Raw genomic sequence first — 15,744 nt, 5'->3', positions numbered from 1 at the left:
AATTCATCTCTGACTAAAGAGAGTGATGCAGCAGCACTGTCCATCTTTCTCACTTCCTTATCTGTACACTCTGTTCAAACAGATCAGGTTCCAAAGCTTCAACACCATCATGCACGTCATCTCATAGGTCACTAATTAGCCGAGCCAAGTCTCTGCATTGTGAAACTGCTTTGCATTACAGCTGCACTGGACTTTGAGTCCAATGTTTGCTGTTGCCACTATTTTGACAGTGGATTTCTCATTAATTTAACACTGAACATCAGTGAAAAATGATGAATGAGCTGTTTGTTTTGGGAGCTAACAGCAAAACCTGACCATTATCCCTTATGTTTGAGATGAGTGGAATTATTTCTCCTATCGTTGTCCTCGTGTGACGTCAGAGCAGCACAGAACGGCGCAGTTCTCGCAGGAGTAGTAAAAACATGGCATCAACTAACAAATTAACACCAGAATTACTAAACAGATCACAGATATTTCAACATAAAGATATTTTGTGTGTTTCAGGTTGGGCTTTTTACTTTAATGATAGTAAGTAGTCCCTAGGGTAAAAACACTGCTTAGCCAAGATGGGATGATTTGGCTGTCCTTCCAAACCAGCAAACTAATCTAAATCCAACTCGTTGCTTAAAAATCCAGCTAATGAATATGTTGCATAGGGCCACCTATGGCTGAGTCCAGCATTTGCAGTGATTGGTGACTCCGAGTGTTGCTTGTGTGGTTCTTGCATGTTGGACAGTCTGATTAAATGGCTCATGTGTGCCAGTTTTCCATCCTGACAAGACGCTGCATTTTGTTCCACAGTCTGATGTGTGAGAAGAGAATCTTCGAGACGGTGAACAGTGTCCGGCATCCGTTCCTGGTCAATCTCTTCGCTTGCTTCCAGACCAAGGAACATGTGTGTTTTGTAATGGAGTATGCAGCTGGAGGGGACTTAATGATGCACATCCATGCCGATGTGTTCTCAGAGCCACGTGCAGTGTGAGTGACCATATTCACTGTTGAATGAAAGTACAGAAGCTAAAACCTCCCATTTTCAGACCTGGAAATGTACAGGAATGCTCCGGAGGGGGGGTAGTATGAATAGCCTATTGTCAAATGCCCTGTAATAGAGACTTGAGACACAAAAATAGACTGAAGAATATTGCAAATATTGTTTAAATCACAATTTCTTTTTTAAGTGGAATCATATCAACTGGAAAGTAGTTGGATAATATTTAAGTTATTCCACGAAATCTAGTCGTACATGAGCTGATAGCCGACGAGGCGCATAGCGCCAAGTTGCCTATAAGCCACGTACGACAAGATTGAGAGGAATAATTGTTTTATTCCATCCACTTTCACTGGATTTTGAGAAACACAGCATTTTTTTTTTTTTTTGCAACTTTGATAACTTTAGACAAATTGTCCGACAAAATAATTTCCACTTAGAATGTAAACAAACCGGCGAAATGACAGTAGCAATTTGTGAAAAATGCAATAATAATAATTCTTGAAAAATACGTTCTTACCATTTTACCACTTTAATTCCATATTTCATTGTGTTTTTTTTGTATTTTTGGGGGTTTTGTTTTCGAGTCGAGTTTTTATTTTATCCTCAGTTGTTTCAGCAAAACGCGCTGCCATTTTGTTTTTCTCTATTCACGGTATACGAGTTGATGACCTTGTGGTAGAGTAGCCAATCAGAGTGCGCGATTGCTCATATCCGGTGAATGTGAATAGAATAAACAGTAATATATTGTATTATGGGCGGCACGGTGGTGTAGTGGTTAGCGCTGTCGCCTCACAGCAAGAAGGTCCGGGTTCGAGCCCCGTGGCCGGCAAGGGCCTTTCTGTGTGGAGTTTGCATGTTCTCCCCGTATCCGCGTGGGTTTCCTCCGGGTGCTCCGGTTTCCCCCACAGTCCAAAGACATGCAGGTTAGGTTAACTGGTGACTCTAAATTGATCGTAGGTGTGAATGTTACCCCTTTTCCACCAGATCAGTTCCAGGGCTGGTTCGTGGCCAGTGCTGGTGCTGGTTCACAACTCGTTCAACTCGCGAGCCAGCTGAGAACCAGTTTCCTTTCCCATAGCTTGCGGTGCTAAGGGAAGTCATGTCAGTTACGTCACTGTATACATCAGTTATGTCTCTACGTTTGCATAAACCTTGGCGCGAATATCGAAGCAAAAACAACACGGAAGAAGCAGCAGCAACAACAATAATAATAATAAATGACTTCGCGTTTGTATAGCTGCTGCTTCTCGTCGCTTAAAAATGGCGATCTTTCGCGGTCTTGTTATTGTTGTTGGTCTTAACAACTAAACACCCCCCCCCCCCCCCCCCCGGCTGACGTAAGCGGTTCTTTCCTCTGGCCCAGCAGAGAGTTGGTGCTAGCCTGGAACCAGTTTTTCTGGCCCCAGAGCCAGTTCTTTGTCAGTGGAAACAGAAAACCCGGTTCCAAACTAAGCACTGGCCCCGAACCAGCCCTGGAACTGCTTTGGTGGAAAAGGGGCATGTGAGTGTGAATGGTTGTCTGTGTCTATGTGTCAGCCCTGTGATGACCTGGTGACTTGTCCAGGGTGTACCCCGCCTTTCGCCCATAGTCAGCTGGGATAGGCTCCAGCTTGCCTGCGACCCTGTAGAAGGATAAAGCGGCTAGAGATGATGAGATGAGATGAGATATTGTATTATACAGTAATATTAACACACATCATGGAGTCTTGGTAAACCACCAGAAGAGATTTGTAGAAGTCTCTGGAATGCTACTGGAGAGATGAACACCATTCTTCCAAAAGATATTCCCTTAACTGGCGTTTTGATTATGGGGTCGAGAGCACTGTCTAACACACTGGTCCAAAATCAGTTGTGTTGAGATCTGGTGACTGTGAAGGCCATAGCATACGATTCATGTCATTTTCATGGTTTGGGGTCATCCTGGAAGAAAGCACTCCCATCAGGAAAGAAATATTTTATCAGAGGATAAAGGTGAAGACAAGTGGACACAAACTGGACCAGTAAAGTGTCTCATACAGCATAGCAGTCACTGTTTTTTCCTTTAATTTGTCCCCCAACTGTAGTTCACAATTCTTCATGTGGACTATCCTCGCAATTTTGCAGTTATTTATTTAAAAATCAGATTGCATATCTTCACAATGTTGTTTGGGTTTTTGGTGGGAGAGACTTCCAGTAGTTTCTTCTAGCTGCCTTAGCATTGGCGCTCCAATGCAAAACTAAAGAAGCAAACGTTGGACACCAAACGAATGTTTCCACGCCTAACAGATGTTTCCAAAAGACTTCAGTTAAAACAATGTTAACCATTTCGTTTAGCTAAACTTTTTCAACTACAAAAAACACCTGATGGAGGATTAATTTTCTCTAGTAAGTGATTATCCTTTTCCATAAGTTAATGTTTGGTCACAGTCCGTCGCAGCATTGGTTCAAAAAATTGGCCAGTGTACCATGTACCATTTACTCATAATAGTACCATTTACTCAGTGTACCATTTACTCATAATAGTAAAGAAAATGTTATCTACTAATATCCTCCCCTTGTTTTTCCTATTGCAGTTTCTATGCTGCCTGTGTGGTCTTGGGCCTGCAGTTTCTGCATGAGCATAAAATAGTATACAGGTATGTTTGTTTCGTTCCAACACAAGCTGAACACTTGGCATCTGAACTGAGATTCATGTGGTGATGATTTTAATCCTCCAGGGACTTGAAACTAGATAACCTGTTGCTGGATACTGAAGGCTATGTAAAGATTGCTGACTTTGGACTCTGCAAAGAAGGTAAATGTATGACTCTGTGCCCCGTGGTTTACCTTGGCACCTGGAATACTTTTTAAAAGTATTCATGACGTTCATGAAAGCATTGTGTATTGTCAGATAAAGCCCATTAATTAACTGCAATGCCTCAGGTACACTGCAAAAAATAAAAATCTTAGGAAGTTTATTTGTCTATTTTCAAGTCAAAACATCTAGCCACCCTTATTATAAGACATAATTGCCCAACAAGCAAAACCTCATTTAGCTAGAAAGGCTAGTTTTTAGACAGTCCATCTTGAAAATCTTGTATAGATAAAACGTCTTGAAAAAGTCTTATTTGGAGCACCTTTGAAAATAAAACAAGTTTTTTTTAAAACAAGTAAGTACATTTTGGACATTTGTCAAATGCGGTTCATCTTGTTTCAAGAAAAAAAAAAAAGTACCGTATGCTTGTTTTGGGAATAAATAAACTTTACTGAAATCTTTGAATCTAGTGCCCCCAAAATGCATCGTCATGGCTCCGGTAGATAAGGCGCCATACCATAAATCCGGGGACCCGGGTTCAATTCCGACCTGAGGTCATTTCCCAATCTCTCCCCGTCTCTCTCCTGCTCATTTCCTGTCTCTGTCCTATCCAATAAAGGTGGAAAAGGCCCAAAAAAATGACTTGAATGGCTAAATGTAAGAAGTACGATCTTGTTATAAGAATTATTTTGAGTTAATCAGATCTCGCATAAGTAGTTCCCCAATCTTATTTTGGAATTATTTCATCTAAAAACAGGTTAGAATTTTCATCTTACTTTAAGAAATCTTACCAAGTCAAATTTGACTAGTTCCATTGGCAGATTTTTTTCACCTGATTCAAGCAAATATGTTTTGTTTTAATCTTTTATTTCTTATTTTTGAAAGGCCATTTTTTGCAGTGTAGCTCATAGAGCTCTGATCTTTTTGGTTCTTAACATGGAAAATACCGAACATATAAATAGTAATCATCAGAGAACTAATAAGTTATGCTCATTTTTAACCGTTTAAGCTTCTTGAAGATACATTTAAGCTATATCACACGTGCAAGAGTGGAATTATACCAGATATCTATTCAGCTGTAGTCACGAAGCTGCAAGGCAAGTGCTGTAGCTAATCACAGGTGTGCTGATACTCAGGTATAACTTCACGATTGCAAGGGGGATATTGCTTTTAGACAACAGTTCTACAGTGGTGCTTGAAAGTTTGTGAACCCTTTAGAATTTTCTAAATTTCTGCATAAATATAACCTAAAACATCAGATTTTCACACAAGTCCTAAAAGTAGATAAAGAGAACCCAGTTAAATAACTCAGACAAAAATATTATACTTGGTTATTTATTTATTGAGGAAAGTGATCCAATATTACATATCTGTGAGTGGCAAAAGTATGTAAACCTTTGCTTTCAGTATCTGGTGTGACCCCCTTGTGCAGCAATAACTGCAACTAAACATTTCCGGTAACTGTTGATCAGTCCTGCACACCGGCTTGGAGGAATTTTAGCCCATTCCTCTGTACAGAACAGCTTCAACTCTGGGATGTTGGTGGGTTTCCTCACATGAACTGCTCGCTTCAGGTCCTTGCACAGCATTTCAATTGAATTAAGGTCAGGACTTTGACTTGGCCATTCCAAAACATTAACTTTATTCTTCTTTAATCATTCTCTGGTAGAACAACTTGTGTGCTTAGGGTCATTGTCTTGCTGCATGACCCACCTTCTGTTGAGATTCAGTTCATGGACAGATGTCCTGACATTTTCCTTTAGAATTTGCTGGTATAATTCAGAATTCATTGTTCCATCAATGATGGCAAACCGTCCTGGCCCAGATGCAGCAGAACAGGCCCAAACCATGATACTACCACCACCATGTTTCACAGATGGGATAAGGTTCTTATGCTGGAATGCAGTGGTTTCCTTTCTCCAAACATAACGCTTCTCATTTAAACCAGAAAGTTCTATTTTGGTCTCATCCGTCCACAAAAGATTTTTCCAATAGCCTTCTGGCTTGTCCAGGTGATCTTTAGCAAACTGCAGATGAGCAGCAATGTTCTTTTTGGAGAGCAGTGGCTTTCTCCTTGCAACCCTGCCATGCACACCATTTTTGTTCAGTGTTCTCCTGATGGTAGACTCATGAACATTAACCTTAACCAATTTGAGAGAGGCCTTCAGTTGCTTAGAAGTTACCCTGGGGTCCTTTGTGACCTTGCTGACTATTACATGCCTTGCTCTTGGAGTGATCTTTGTTGGTTGACCACTCCTGGGGAGTGTAACAATGGTCCTGAATTTCCTCCATTTGTACACAATCTGTCTGACTGTGGATTGGTGGAGTCCAAACTCTTTAGCGATGGTTTTGTAACCTTTTCCAGCCTGATGAGCATGATCAATGTTTTTTCTGAGGTCCTCAGAAATCTCCTTTGTTCATGCCAGGATACACTTCCACAAACGTGTGTTGTGAAGATCAGACTTTGATAGATCTCTGTTCTTTAAATAAAACAGGGTGCCCACTCACACCTGATTGTCATGCCATTGATTGAAAACACCTGACTCTAATTTCACCTTCAAATTAACTGCTAATCCTAGAGGTTCACATACTTTTGCCACTCACAGATATGTAATATTGGATCATTTTCCTCGATAAATAAATGACCAAGTATAATATTTTTGTCTCATTTGTTTAACTGGGTTCTCTTTATCTACTTTTAGGACTTGTGTGGAAAATCTGATGATGTTTTAGGTCATATTTATGCAGAAATATAGAAAATTCTAAAGGGTTCACAAACTTTCAAGCACCACTGTATAAGTAAAAATTAATATCAAGTAAGTGGCATTTTGGACACAGTATGGCCAGACCTTCTGTTCATTTTTGCTCCTTTATCAGAAATACACCCTGAAAAAGCCACACTCACTTTGTAGCATTTCGGCTAGCTGGCTAGATAGCTTACATTGATTTGTACATTCCTGTTAAAGGTGTATGTGGTAAAACTGGTGTCCCTTCTTCCTTTTCATCTTAATCTTATGAGCTTTCATATTTTAAGGCAAAAGTTATATCCCTGAAAAGTATTGCTGATGATGTCACTAATACTACTGTAGTAACTGTTTCGAACTCGGAAGTGGAATTTTTATGTGATGAGCACAGGCAAGCGGAGTGACGCGGTTAAACGTCCCAGTGCGATTATAGGAAATATAGCCACTCAACCAATAAAATTAGTGGACCTTAATTAACTACTGTATAATGGATCATCAGAATAGTGTGAATTAGAAGGTGAATAATCAGAAGGTGTAAATTAATTGTCAGTGATGTTAATTAATTTTCTGTAACACAGTATTTCTGGCTGTTTTTCTCTTACCGTGTTTAGGAATGGGCTTTAGAGATCGCACGAGTACATTCTGTGGCACTCCTGAGTTCCTGGCTCCTGAGGTCCTGACAGAAACATCATACACACGGGCTGTGGACTGGTGGGGTTTGGGTGTGCTTATCTTTGAGATGTTGGTTGGTGAGGTGAGAATTTCAGTGAATTATTTACCATAAAACTTGATTAGCTGGGCTTTTCAGCAGGCTAAAATGAGGAGACGTTGTTTGTTTGTTTGTTTGTTTGTTTTTAAGCCAGAATACCTTTAGTAATATTTGGCAATGTTCTTATCACATTTTGGCAGCTATCAAAAACTATGTGCTTTGAAACTGGCTGTGAAAAGGCGAATTGGTGATGGACCACTAACACTATGCACTAGGAGTTAGACATTGAGTTCGCATGTGTTTTGGGGATGTTGCTTTCGCATGATTTATCAGCATTTAAAAGTGAAGGCTGTGTTGCGTATATGACAAATGTAGCACCGTGTACTGGAGAAACTATTCCTGTGTCCGAAATCACTCACTTGCTCACTACTCCCTATATAGGGAATTACTATATAGAGGACTATATAGTGAGCTCACACTTTTGGACACCTACTCCATCGCGCTGGTATTTACATCATTACTGTCGCACGATTAAAACATGCCAGATCAGTCGGCTGGTGGGTTTTCAAAATAATAAATACATGCGTGTATTTTTGTGATAAATCCATATTATACTGAGCGCATTGCCCACATTAATCAATACAAAGTAGCTGCATCTTTCAGTTCTTTTAAATCAAGGTTGAATACTTTCTTCTTTGCCGCTGCCTTTTATTAAATCAAATTTAAGACTTTTGATTTGATTTCTTTCAGCGCGACCGCAATGCACGATGGGATATATTGCTTGGTTAGTGACCATCAGTTGTATACTACTTTTCACAGTGCATTGTGGGATACTTTGAGTGCACTATATAGGGTGTAATAATGCTCACTATACACTCGGACGGCACTACAAAATGGCGACCTCACTATATAGTGAGTAGGGAGTGATTTCAGACACAGGCAAATCTATGATTGAGAAAATCTGACAAAGTTGAATTTGACTTTGAAAATAGCAAACTTGCTGACATCATTTAACTATCAGTACGCTACATTTCCATCATTTGTGTCAAGGTTACATCTAAGAGGGTATTCTACATCTCTGTTCTCAGTAGTTTTAGAAATCCATGTATTGCCACCTATAAATAACCTTATTCTTTCTGCATTATTGAAATGATCATGTTATGGTTGCAGATATTCCTGACACTTGGTTTTGTTCTCTCGTGTGCCTGCAGTCTCCATTTCCAGGTGATGATGAAGAGGAGGTGTTTGACAGTATTGTCAACGATGAAGTCCGTTACCCACGATTCCTCTCCACAGAGGCTATCTCCATAATGAGACGAGTATGTTCTCATATAACCACAGCCCAAATCTCGTTCTTCAAATGGGAGAATGTCGTGTGCATTTGACGACTTGTATCTGTATACTGTTCTGTTCATCTGTCTGCAGCTGTTGAGGAGAAATCCCGAGCGACGCCTCGGTGCAGGAGAGCGAGACGCTGAAGAAGTGAAGAAGCATCCGTTTTTTAGAGTACGCTCAGTTTTTGAATTTCAGTTCCTTCACCTGGTGTTGAACACAAACACTAGACACAGCAGAAAACACCAGCTGAAAACAGACTCATGTCGTCTATGAACTGTACACTTTTGAATCATTTCGTAAATACATTCTAGCTACTAAAAACAATAAAATAGACTAGTATAAGCAATAACAATAATCAAATAATGTATATCACAATTGCGTGCACACACACCGTAAATTTGACTACAACTTAAAATAGAAGTAATTGTAAATGCAATTCAGGATATTCAGCCTAATTTGACCTCTTTGAATATTAAACAAATAAAAACTTGGCCACCGAGATCTCACAACCACCTGCAGATGAGGTTGGAAAACTGTCACACTTGAGTCTATCAAAAAGGGTGTTTTATTTACACAAACCTCTGTAACAAGAATCTCTAACTGAGCATCATGGAAAGTTCATTGTTTTCTCCTCTTTTCCCATTTTCAGTGAGTGTAGTCTGCTGAATTCACCATTATCAGACCTGTGTATATTAGGGTGTCACTTTCATGAATCCGTTAAAGCTTGTTTGTCATTTCATAAAACTGAATTTGAACAGCCAAATTCAAACTGATAGATTAGGCTACACCAATTTAATTAGTTGGTTCTCGGATTTTTTCAGGAAAAATATGAAGCGAGCGTGCAAAATAAAAATAAAATAAAAAAATGCTCTGATGGTGGAAATAGAGGGCTTTCATCAGGGATGAGAATTTTCCGCGGATCTGCAGAATTCCGAGCTTTTCCCGCTGAAAATGTCATTTTTGTGAAACGTGTAAATCCGTTGAGAAAATTTCAGGGGGTAGGGGTCGGCGCGAGGCGAGGTTTGTGGTGTCACAAGCAGGCAGGACCGACCGACCGCCCGCCTGCATCTTTCGGCAGCGCTCATTGCCAAATTAGTTGCAGCTGTGATAACGGAAATTGTCATTGCTTTCTTCAATATTTATGCTAATGACAACTCACGACGATTTCCGGCAGCGTTTTGGCGCTAGTTTCATCTCACTTCTACAATTCGCGGAGAAACAAGCTATACGTACACGGTTTTGATCACTTCTTAAGTTCTAGTTATTTTGGTTAGTTTTCAAAGTTACTTCGCCAATATGGCGAAAGTTTTGGACCGCAAAAATGAGGATCGTGCCAGGGAAATCAATAAATCGAACGGGATAAAGAACTGTTTCCGATGGGCATGGCTCGATAGTAGCGTTACTGTGCAGATAGGGACACAAACTGTGACGACGTGCCTGACGGAACATATCCGAAAAGTGGCCGTGCCGGGAAAGGTTCTGTGTATTCTGTGCTCAGATATGATCAGTTATGGAAACAGAGGAGCTAGAAACATCCAGGAGCACATCAAAACAAAAAAGCACAAAGGTACGTTTTACTTAAATTGTCAAAGATAGAGTCAGGAGGAATCTAATATATCGTTACGGTTACCTCCATTATCGCTCACGATATATAATATATATAAATTATATCTGTAGGGATTTGTTATCTTAAAGTTTATAAACGTTTTAAACCATCATTGAATTTGAAAACATTCATTCATATACAACCCCGATTCCAAAAAAGTTGGGACAAAGTACAAATTGTAAATAAAAACGGAATGCAATGATGTGGAAGTTTCAAAATTCCATATTTTATTCAGAATAGAACATAGATGACATATCAAATGTTTAAACTGAGAAAATGTATCATTTAAAGAGAAAAATTAGGTGATTTTAAATTTCATGACAACAACACAGCTCAAAAAAGTTGGGACAAGGCCATGTTTCCCACTGTGAGACATCCCCTTTTCTCTTTACAACAGTCTGTAAACGTCTGGGGACTGAGGAGACAAGTTGCTCAAGTTTAGGGATAGGAATGTTAACCCATTCTTGTCTAATGTAGGATTCTAGTTGCTCAACTGTCTTAGGTCTTTTTTGTCGTATCTTCCGTTTTATGATGCGCCAAGTGTTTTCTATGGGTGAAAGATCTGGACTGCAGGCTGGCCAGTTCAGTACCCGGACCCTTCTTCTACGCAGCCATGATGCTGTAATTGATGCAGTATGTGGTTTGGCATTGTCATGTTGGAAAATGCAAGGTCTTCCCTGAAAGAGACGTCGTCTGGATGGGAGCATATGTTGCTCTAGAACCTGGATATACCTTTCAGCATTGATGGTGTCTTTCCAGATGTGTAAGCTGCCCATGCCACATGCACTAATGCAACCCCATACCATCAGAGATGCAGGCTTCTGAACTGAGCGCTGATAACAACTTGGGTCGTCCTTCTCCTCTTTAGTCCGAATGACACGGCGTCCCTGATTTCCATAAAGAACTTCAAATTTTGATTCGTCTGACCACAGAACAGTTTTCACTTTGCCACAGTCCATTTTAAATGAGCCTTGGCCCAGAGAAGATGTCTGCGCTTCTGGATCATGTTTAGATACGGCTTCTTCTTTGAACTATAGAGTTTTAGCTGGCAACGGCGGATGGCACGGTGAATTGTGTTCACAGATAATGTTCTCTGGAAATATTCCTGAGCCCATTTTGTGATTTCCAATACAGAAGCATGCCTGTATGTGATGCAGTGCCGTCTAAGGGCCCGAAGATCACGGGCACCCAGTATGGTTTTCCGGCCTTGAACCTTACGCACAGAGATTCTTCCAGATTCTCTGAATCTTTTGATGATATTATGCACTGTAGATGATGATATGTTCAAACTCTTTGCAATTTTACACTGTCGAACTCCTTTCTGATATTGCTCCACAATTTTCAGCGCAGAATTAGGGGGATTGGTGATCCTCTTCCCATCTTTACTTCTGAGAGCTGCTGCCACTCCAAGATGCTCTTTTTATACCCAGTCATGTTAATGACCTATTGCCAATTGACCTAATGAGTTGCAATTTGGTCCTCCAGCTGTTCCTTTTTTGTACCTTTAACTTTTCCAGCCTCTTATTGCCCCTGTCCCAACTTTTTTGAGATGTGTTGCTGTCATGAAATTTCAAATGAGCCAATATTTGGCATGAAATTTCAAAATGTCTCACTTTCGACATTTGATATGTTGTCTATGTTCTATTGTGAATACAATATCAGTTATTGAGATTTGTAAATTATTGCATTCCGTTTTTATTTACAATTTGTATTTTGTCCCAACTTTTTTGGAATCGGGGTTGTATGTATGTATGTATATACATGTGTATGTATATGTGTGTATGTATATGTGTGTATGTATGTGTGTGTGTGTGTGTGTGTGTGTGTGTGTGTATATATATATATATATATATATATATATATATATATATATATATATATATATAAAAAAATGTGGGAAAGTTGGCAGACATTTCAGAGTTTTTTTTTAAATGTCCCATTCTCATCCCTGTTTCATAATAGAGAAACAAAACAAAGACAATACATTGTTACACATTTCATATGGCTCTTTTTAATAGCTTATCTTATTTCCACCCATATGCATTAAGGGCTAGCTCTGGCTGCACGTCTTTTATCAGGCAAACCAGTAAACAAATAGGCTAACTAAACGATTGAATTACAGTCAGTTGAACATCTACAAGATTTGACCAGGAGTAGGCTACTTCTGATGGCTAAATACTTCAAATGATTTTTTGTTTGCCCCTCACATCAATCAATGAAATATACTGTATAAATCAAACCCAGGCGGCACGGTGGTGTAGTGGTTAGCGCTGTCGCCTCACAGCAAGAAGGTCCTGGGTTCGAGCCCCGTGGCCGGCGAGGGCCTTTCTGTGTGGAGTTTGCATGTTCTCCCCGTGTCCGCGTGGGTTTCCTCCGAGTGCTCCGGTTTCCCCCACAGTCCAAAGACATGCAGGTTAGGTTAACTGGCAACTGTAAATTGAGCGTAGGTGTGAATGTGAGTGTGAATGGTTGTCTGTGTCTATGTGTCAGCCCTGTGATGACCTGGCGACTTGTCCAGGGTGTACCCTGCCTTTCGCCCGTAGTCAGCTGGGATAGGCTCCAGCTTGCCTGCGACCCTGTAGAAGGATAAAGCGGCTAGAGGAGATGAGATGAGAAATCAAACCCACCTCTACAGAGTTGTTGTCCAAGTTGGCACATCGCAGGATAAGCTCACGGCATCTTGAGTACAACTGTGCAAAGTTTTCCCCCTCTTGAATTTCGACACACCTGTCAAAGATTTTACGCTTCTGTTCGCTGAATATCCCAACAATCACAAACAGGCTTTGCAGGACTCCCCTCCACAGGCATGTTTCTTCCGCAAGTCTTCATCTAAAGTGAAAGGGGCGATTTGATTGGTTTTCGACGTCACGTGACCTCAACCTGCAGCCGATTTCGGTTTTGTTTTTTTGTTTTTTTCATTTTGCATTTTCTTCAAGCGGCGATTCTGAGAACCAACTAATCGAATTGGTGTGGCCTTATTAACCCAAATTTCTGTTTTCCTGTAAGAAAACTTGGCAAGCCACCTATCCATTATTTTCAAAGTTGTCTGAAGATGAAAACCCAATTTCTTGCTGCTGGTTCTGATGTATTGCACATTTATATGTCTCCATAAATGTCTAATGTTTCCATTTATGTGTCTGCACACTCTAGCTGTGCTATTGATCTCCTCCTGATCCTTTATTATTCTCTGGTGCTCCCTTTATTGGGTCTAAGCTCTGGCTTTCATCTCTCTCCATCTATCCACTTCTCTTCTTTGTTCTCATGTGTTCTTTTTTCCTTTTTTTTTCCTGTTTATGTCCTGCTCTTCTGTCTTCTCTCAGTCATCTCTTCTTTGCCTTTGGCTGTTTTTCCCCCTGTTCTGTTCTTCTAAGGTTTTTTTTTTCTCCTGTTTATTTTCTCTTTAACTTTTCTCTCTCCTGTCTCTCCATCAGAACGTGGACTGGGCTGCTCTGTTGGCTAAGAAGATCCGTCCTCCGTTCATCCCCACCATTAAAGGACGGGAGGATGTCAGTAACTTTGACGATGAGTTCACTTCAGAGGCTCCGATCCTGACCCCACCACGTGAGCCCAGAATCCTGACCGCTTCCGAACAGGAGCTCTTCATAGACTTCGACTACATCGCTGACTGGTGTTAGCTCTCCCAGCTGACCATCAACAGCCCACACACACTCAATACTGTGAACCAAATGGACAAACGAGGCTCAGAACCAGAGCAACTCTCTGTAAGGAGCACTTCCACGTATCTGCTCTTCGCTGTGCCATCTGGCACCGTTTTTTTCCCCCCTTTAACAGCAAATATTTTACCAATTCTTTCATTCAGCTGGAAAATTCATGGTAGTCCAAAATGCCTTTTTTTTTTTTTTTTTGTCAAGAGCACTGGGATTTCTCATGAGTGGTCTCCACATTTACAAGTTCTCCTCTTTAATGAAGTCCTCTTTTGCTGGCTGTTCAGAGAAAACACTACAGAACTTTTGTTCCAAGCTAATAATGTGCTTGTTTTCTGAAAAACACGCATTCTAACCAAGTGAAACACGACAAAGGCTTGCTTTTTTGACGCTCATAGACAGTCCCCATTTTACAACACTTCTGATGCACATATTTATTTAGTGTCTTCCTCCCCATGGTGCCTTAAACTCATCACAGATAGGGGGCTTCCAGAAAGTCAGCATCAGGTACTGAAAACCTCCAACACACCCCGCCAAACCGGCTCTCTATGCAGTCTGAGGAGTCCTTGGCCAAGACCACCCAAAAGACCATTCAATCTTAAGATGAAAGAATCCAATTATTTTTTTCATCTTTGGTGGTTTTCAGACTTTCAGTTTTCCACTTCAACATGTATTCCTATCATAACTGAAAGAAAAAAAAAGTGTAACTTATAGTTTTATATTATATTTTTAGGAAATTAGCATCTTGGATCTGCTGTATGGTATGCATATGTGCGTGTTGTTGTTTTTTTTTTTAATGTATGAATTTTATGGTTATCATTAAGGAGAGGGCAGCTCAAATCACAGAGCAATCATAAACCTGACAAATGGAATGTAAAAATGTATATTCATCAAAAAGAACACAAACGTGTATATTTTGGCACATGGATATGCCAAAGCAGCCTGTATTTTTAATAGTCTGTTTTTAAAAAGATGATCATAGAGTGTGACTTCCAGATCTTTCCTGACATTCGGTCTCAAATGTTTTCACACAGTGAAATGTTTCTGTGTGCCAAGCAATAATCCTGTTTTGAAAATCCGGAAGTGGACATTTGGGCATTGCCCGGCGTTCCTGGGATATAAGTGTCGAGTCCATGGACTGCTAACATGCAGCAGACTCGTCCCCTGTGTCAGAAAGAGCTCTTAGGGACTCTTGCCAATGATTTCATTCTGTGTATCACCAAACCTTTTTCAAATACACTCTGTACCCACAATGGCATCTGGTCTCTGTCTCTTCCTCCTGGTAAGGGCTGTAGAGGAATGCATGCATAAAATAAACACCGTGACAGTGCTATAGGCCATGTTTTAGTGAGCATATTGGCTTAATTTAGTTTATTTAAGGCTGCATTTTGTGAATGTAATTTTTCCCCTAGATTTGATTGATTGCCTGGACCACGGGAAGCACAATAACAGCAACAGTCTCCATAATGAATCTTTTATTGGTTGTTGGATTGCTGTGTACGATTTTTTTTTTTTTCATATCCTGACATTCCTTCTTGTGAAGGAAAGGAATAGCAGGGGCAGCCTCTTGAGCAGCCTTAAAACAGGTAGGTGTTCAGAGCCCAGAATCCTGCTGTATTTGAGCACAACAGTATCTTTGGTACCTCTCTTTAATGTGACCTACAACCTGCAGAATTCAATTGAAAAACAAACACATCTGTTAAGGGGGAAATATACAATAAGCTGGTTGCATAAGTGTGCACACCCTTAAACTAATACTTTGTTGAAGCACCTTTTGATTTAATTACAGTATTCAGTCTTTTTGGGTTCACACCTGCCATCAATTAAAATAACTCTGATTAATCCCAAATAAAGTTCAGACATTTACTCCGTTGCATCCTCCAGCAAAAGCCAGCGTTCACAGAGAGCTTCCAAAGCATCA

At 40.3% G+C, this 15,744-nt stretch overlaps 1 protein-coding gene across 4 annotated transcripts in view; it reads left to right on the top strand.

The window, feature by feature from the left end:
* pkn2b (protein kinase N2b) overlaps positions 1-15,081 on the top strand; it is a 157,617-nt gene extending 142,536 nt beyond the window's left edge. For all 4 annotated transcript variants that reach the window (XM_060919748.1, XM_060919749.1, XM_060919747.1 and 1 more), the window contains exons 16-22: positions 802-978; positions 3,544-3,606; positions 3,688-3,764; positions 7,120-7,262; positions 8,429-8,536; positions 8,643-8,723; positions 13,590-15,081. In XM_060919748.1, the coding sequence (XP_060775731.1) occupies positions 802-978; positions 3,544-3,606; positions 3,688-3,764; positions 7,120-7,262; positions 8,429-8,536; positions 8,643-8,723; positions 13,590-13,793 (853 nt within the window). In that variant the 3' untranslated portion in view covers positions 13,794-15,081. The remainder of the gene's footprint in view (positions 1-801; positions 979-3,543; positions 3,607-3,687; positions 3,765-7,119; positions 7,263-8,428; positions 8,537-8,642; positions 8,724-13,589) is intronic.
* Positions 15,082-15,744: the final 663 nt, after the last annotated feature.

The sequence above is a fragment of the Neoarius graeffei genome, chromosome 4, assembly GCF_027579695.1.
Source record: "Neoarius graeffei isolate fNeoGra1 chromosome 4, fNeoGra1.pri, whole genome shotgun sequence".
NCBI lineage: Eukaryota > Metazoa > Chordata > Actinopteri > Siluriformes > Ariidae > Neoarius > Neoarius graeffei.
Note: the sequence above shows the minus strand (reverse complement) of the source record. Positions and strands in the feature narration are given on the sequence as shown.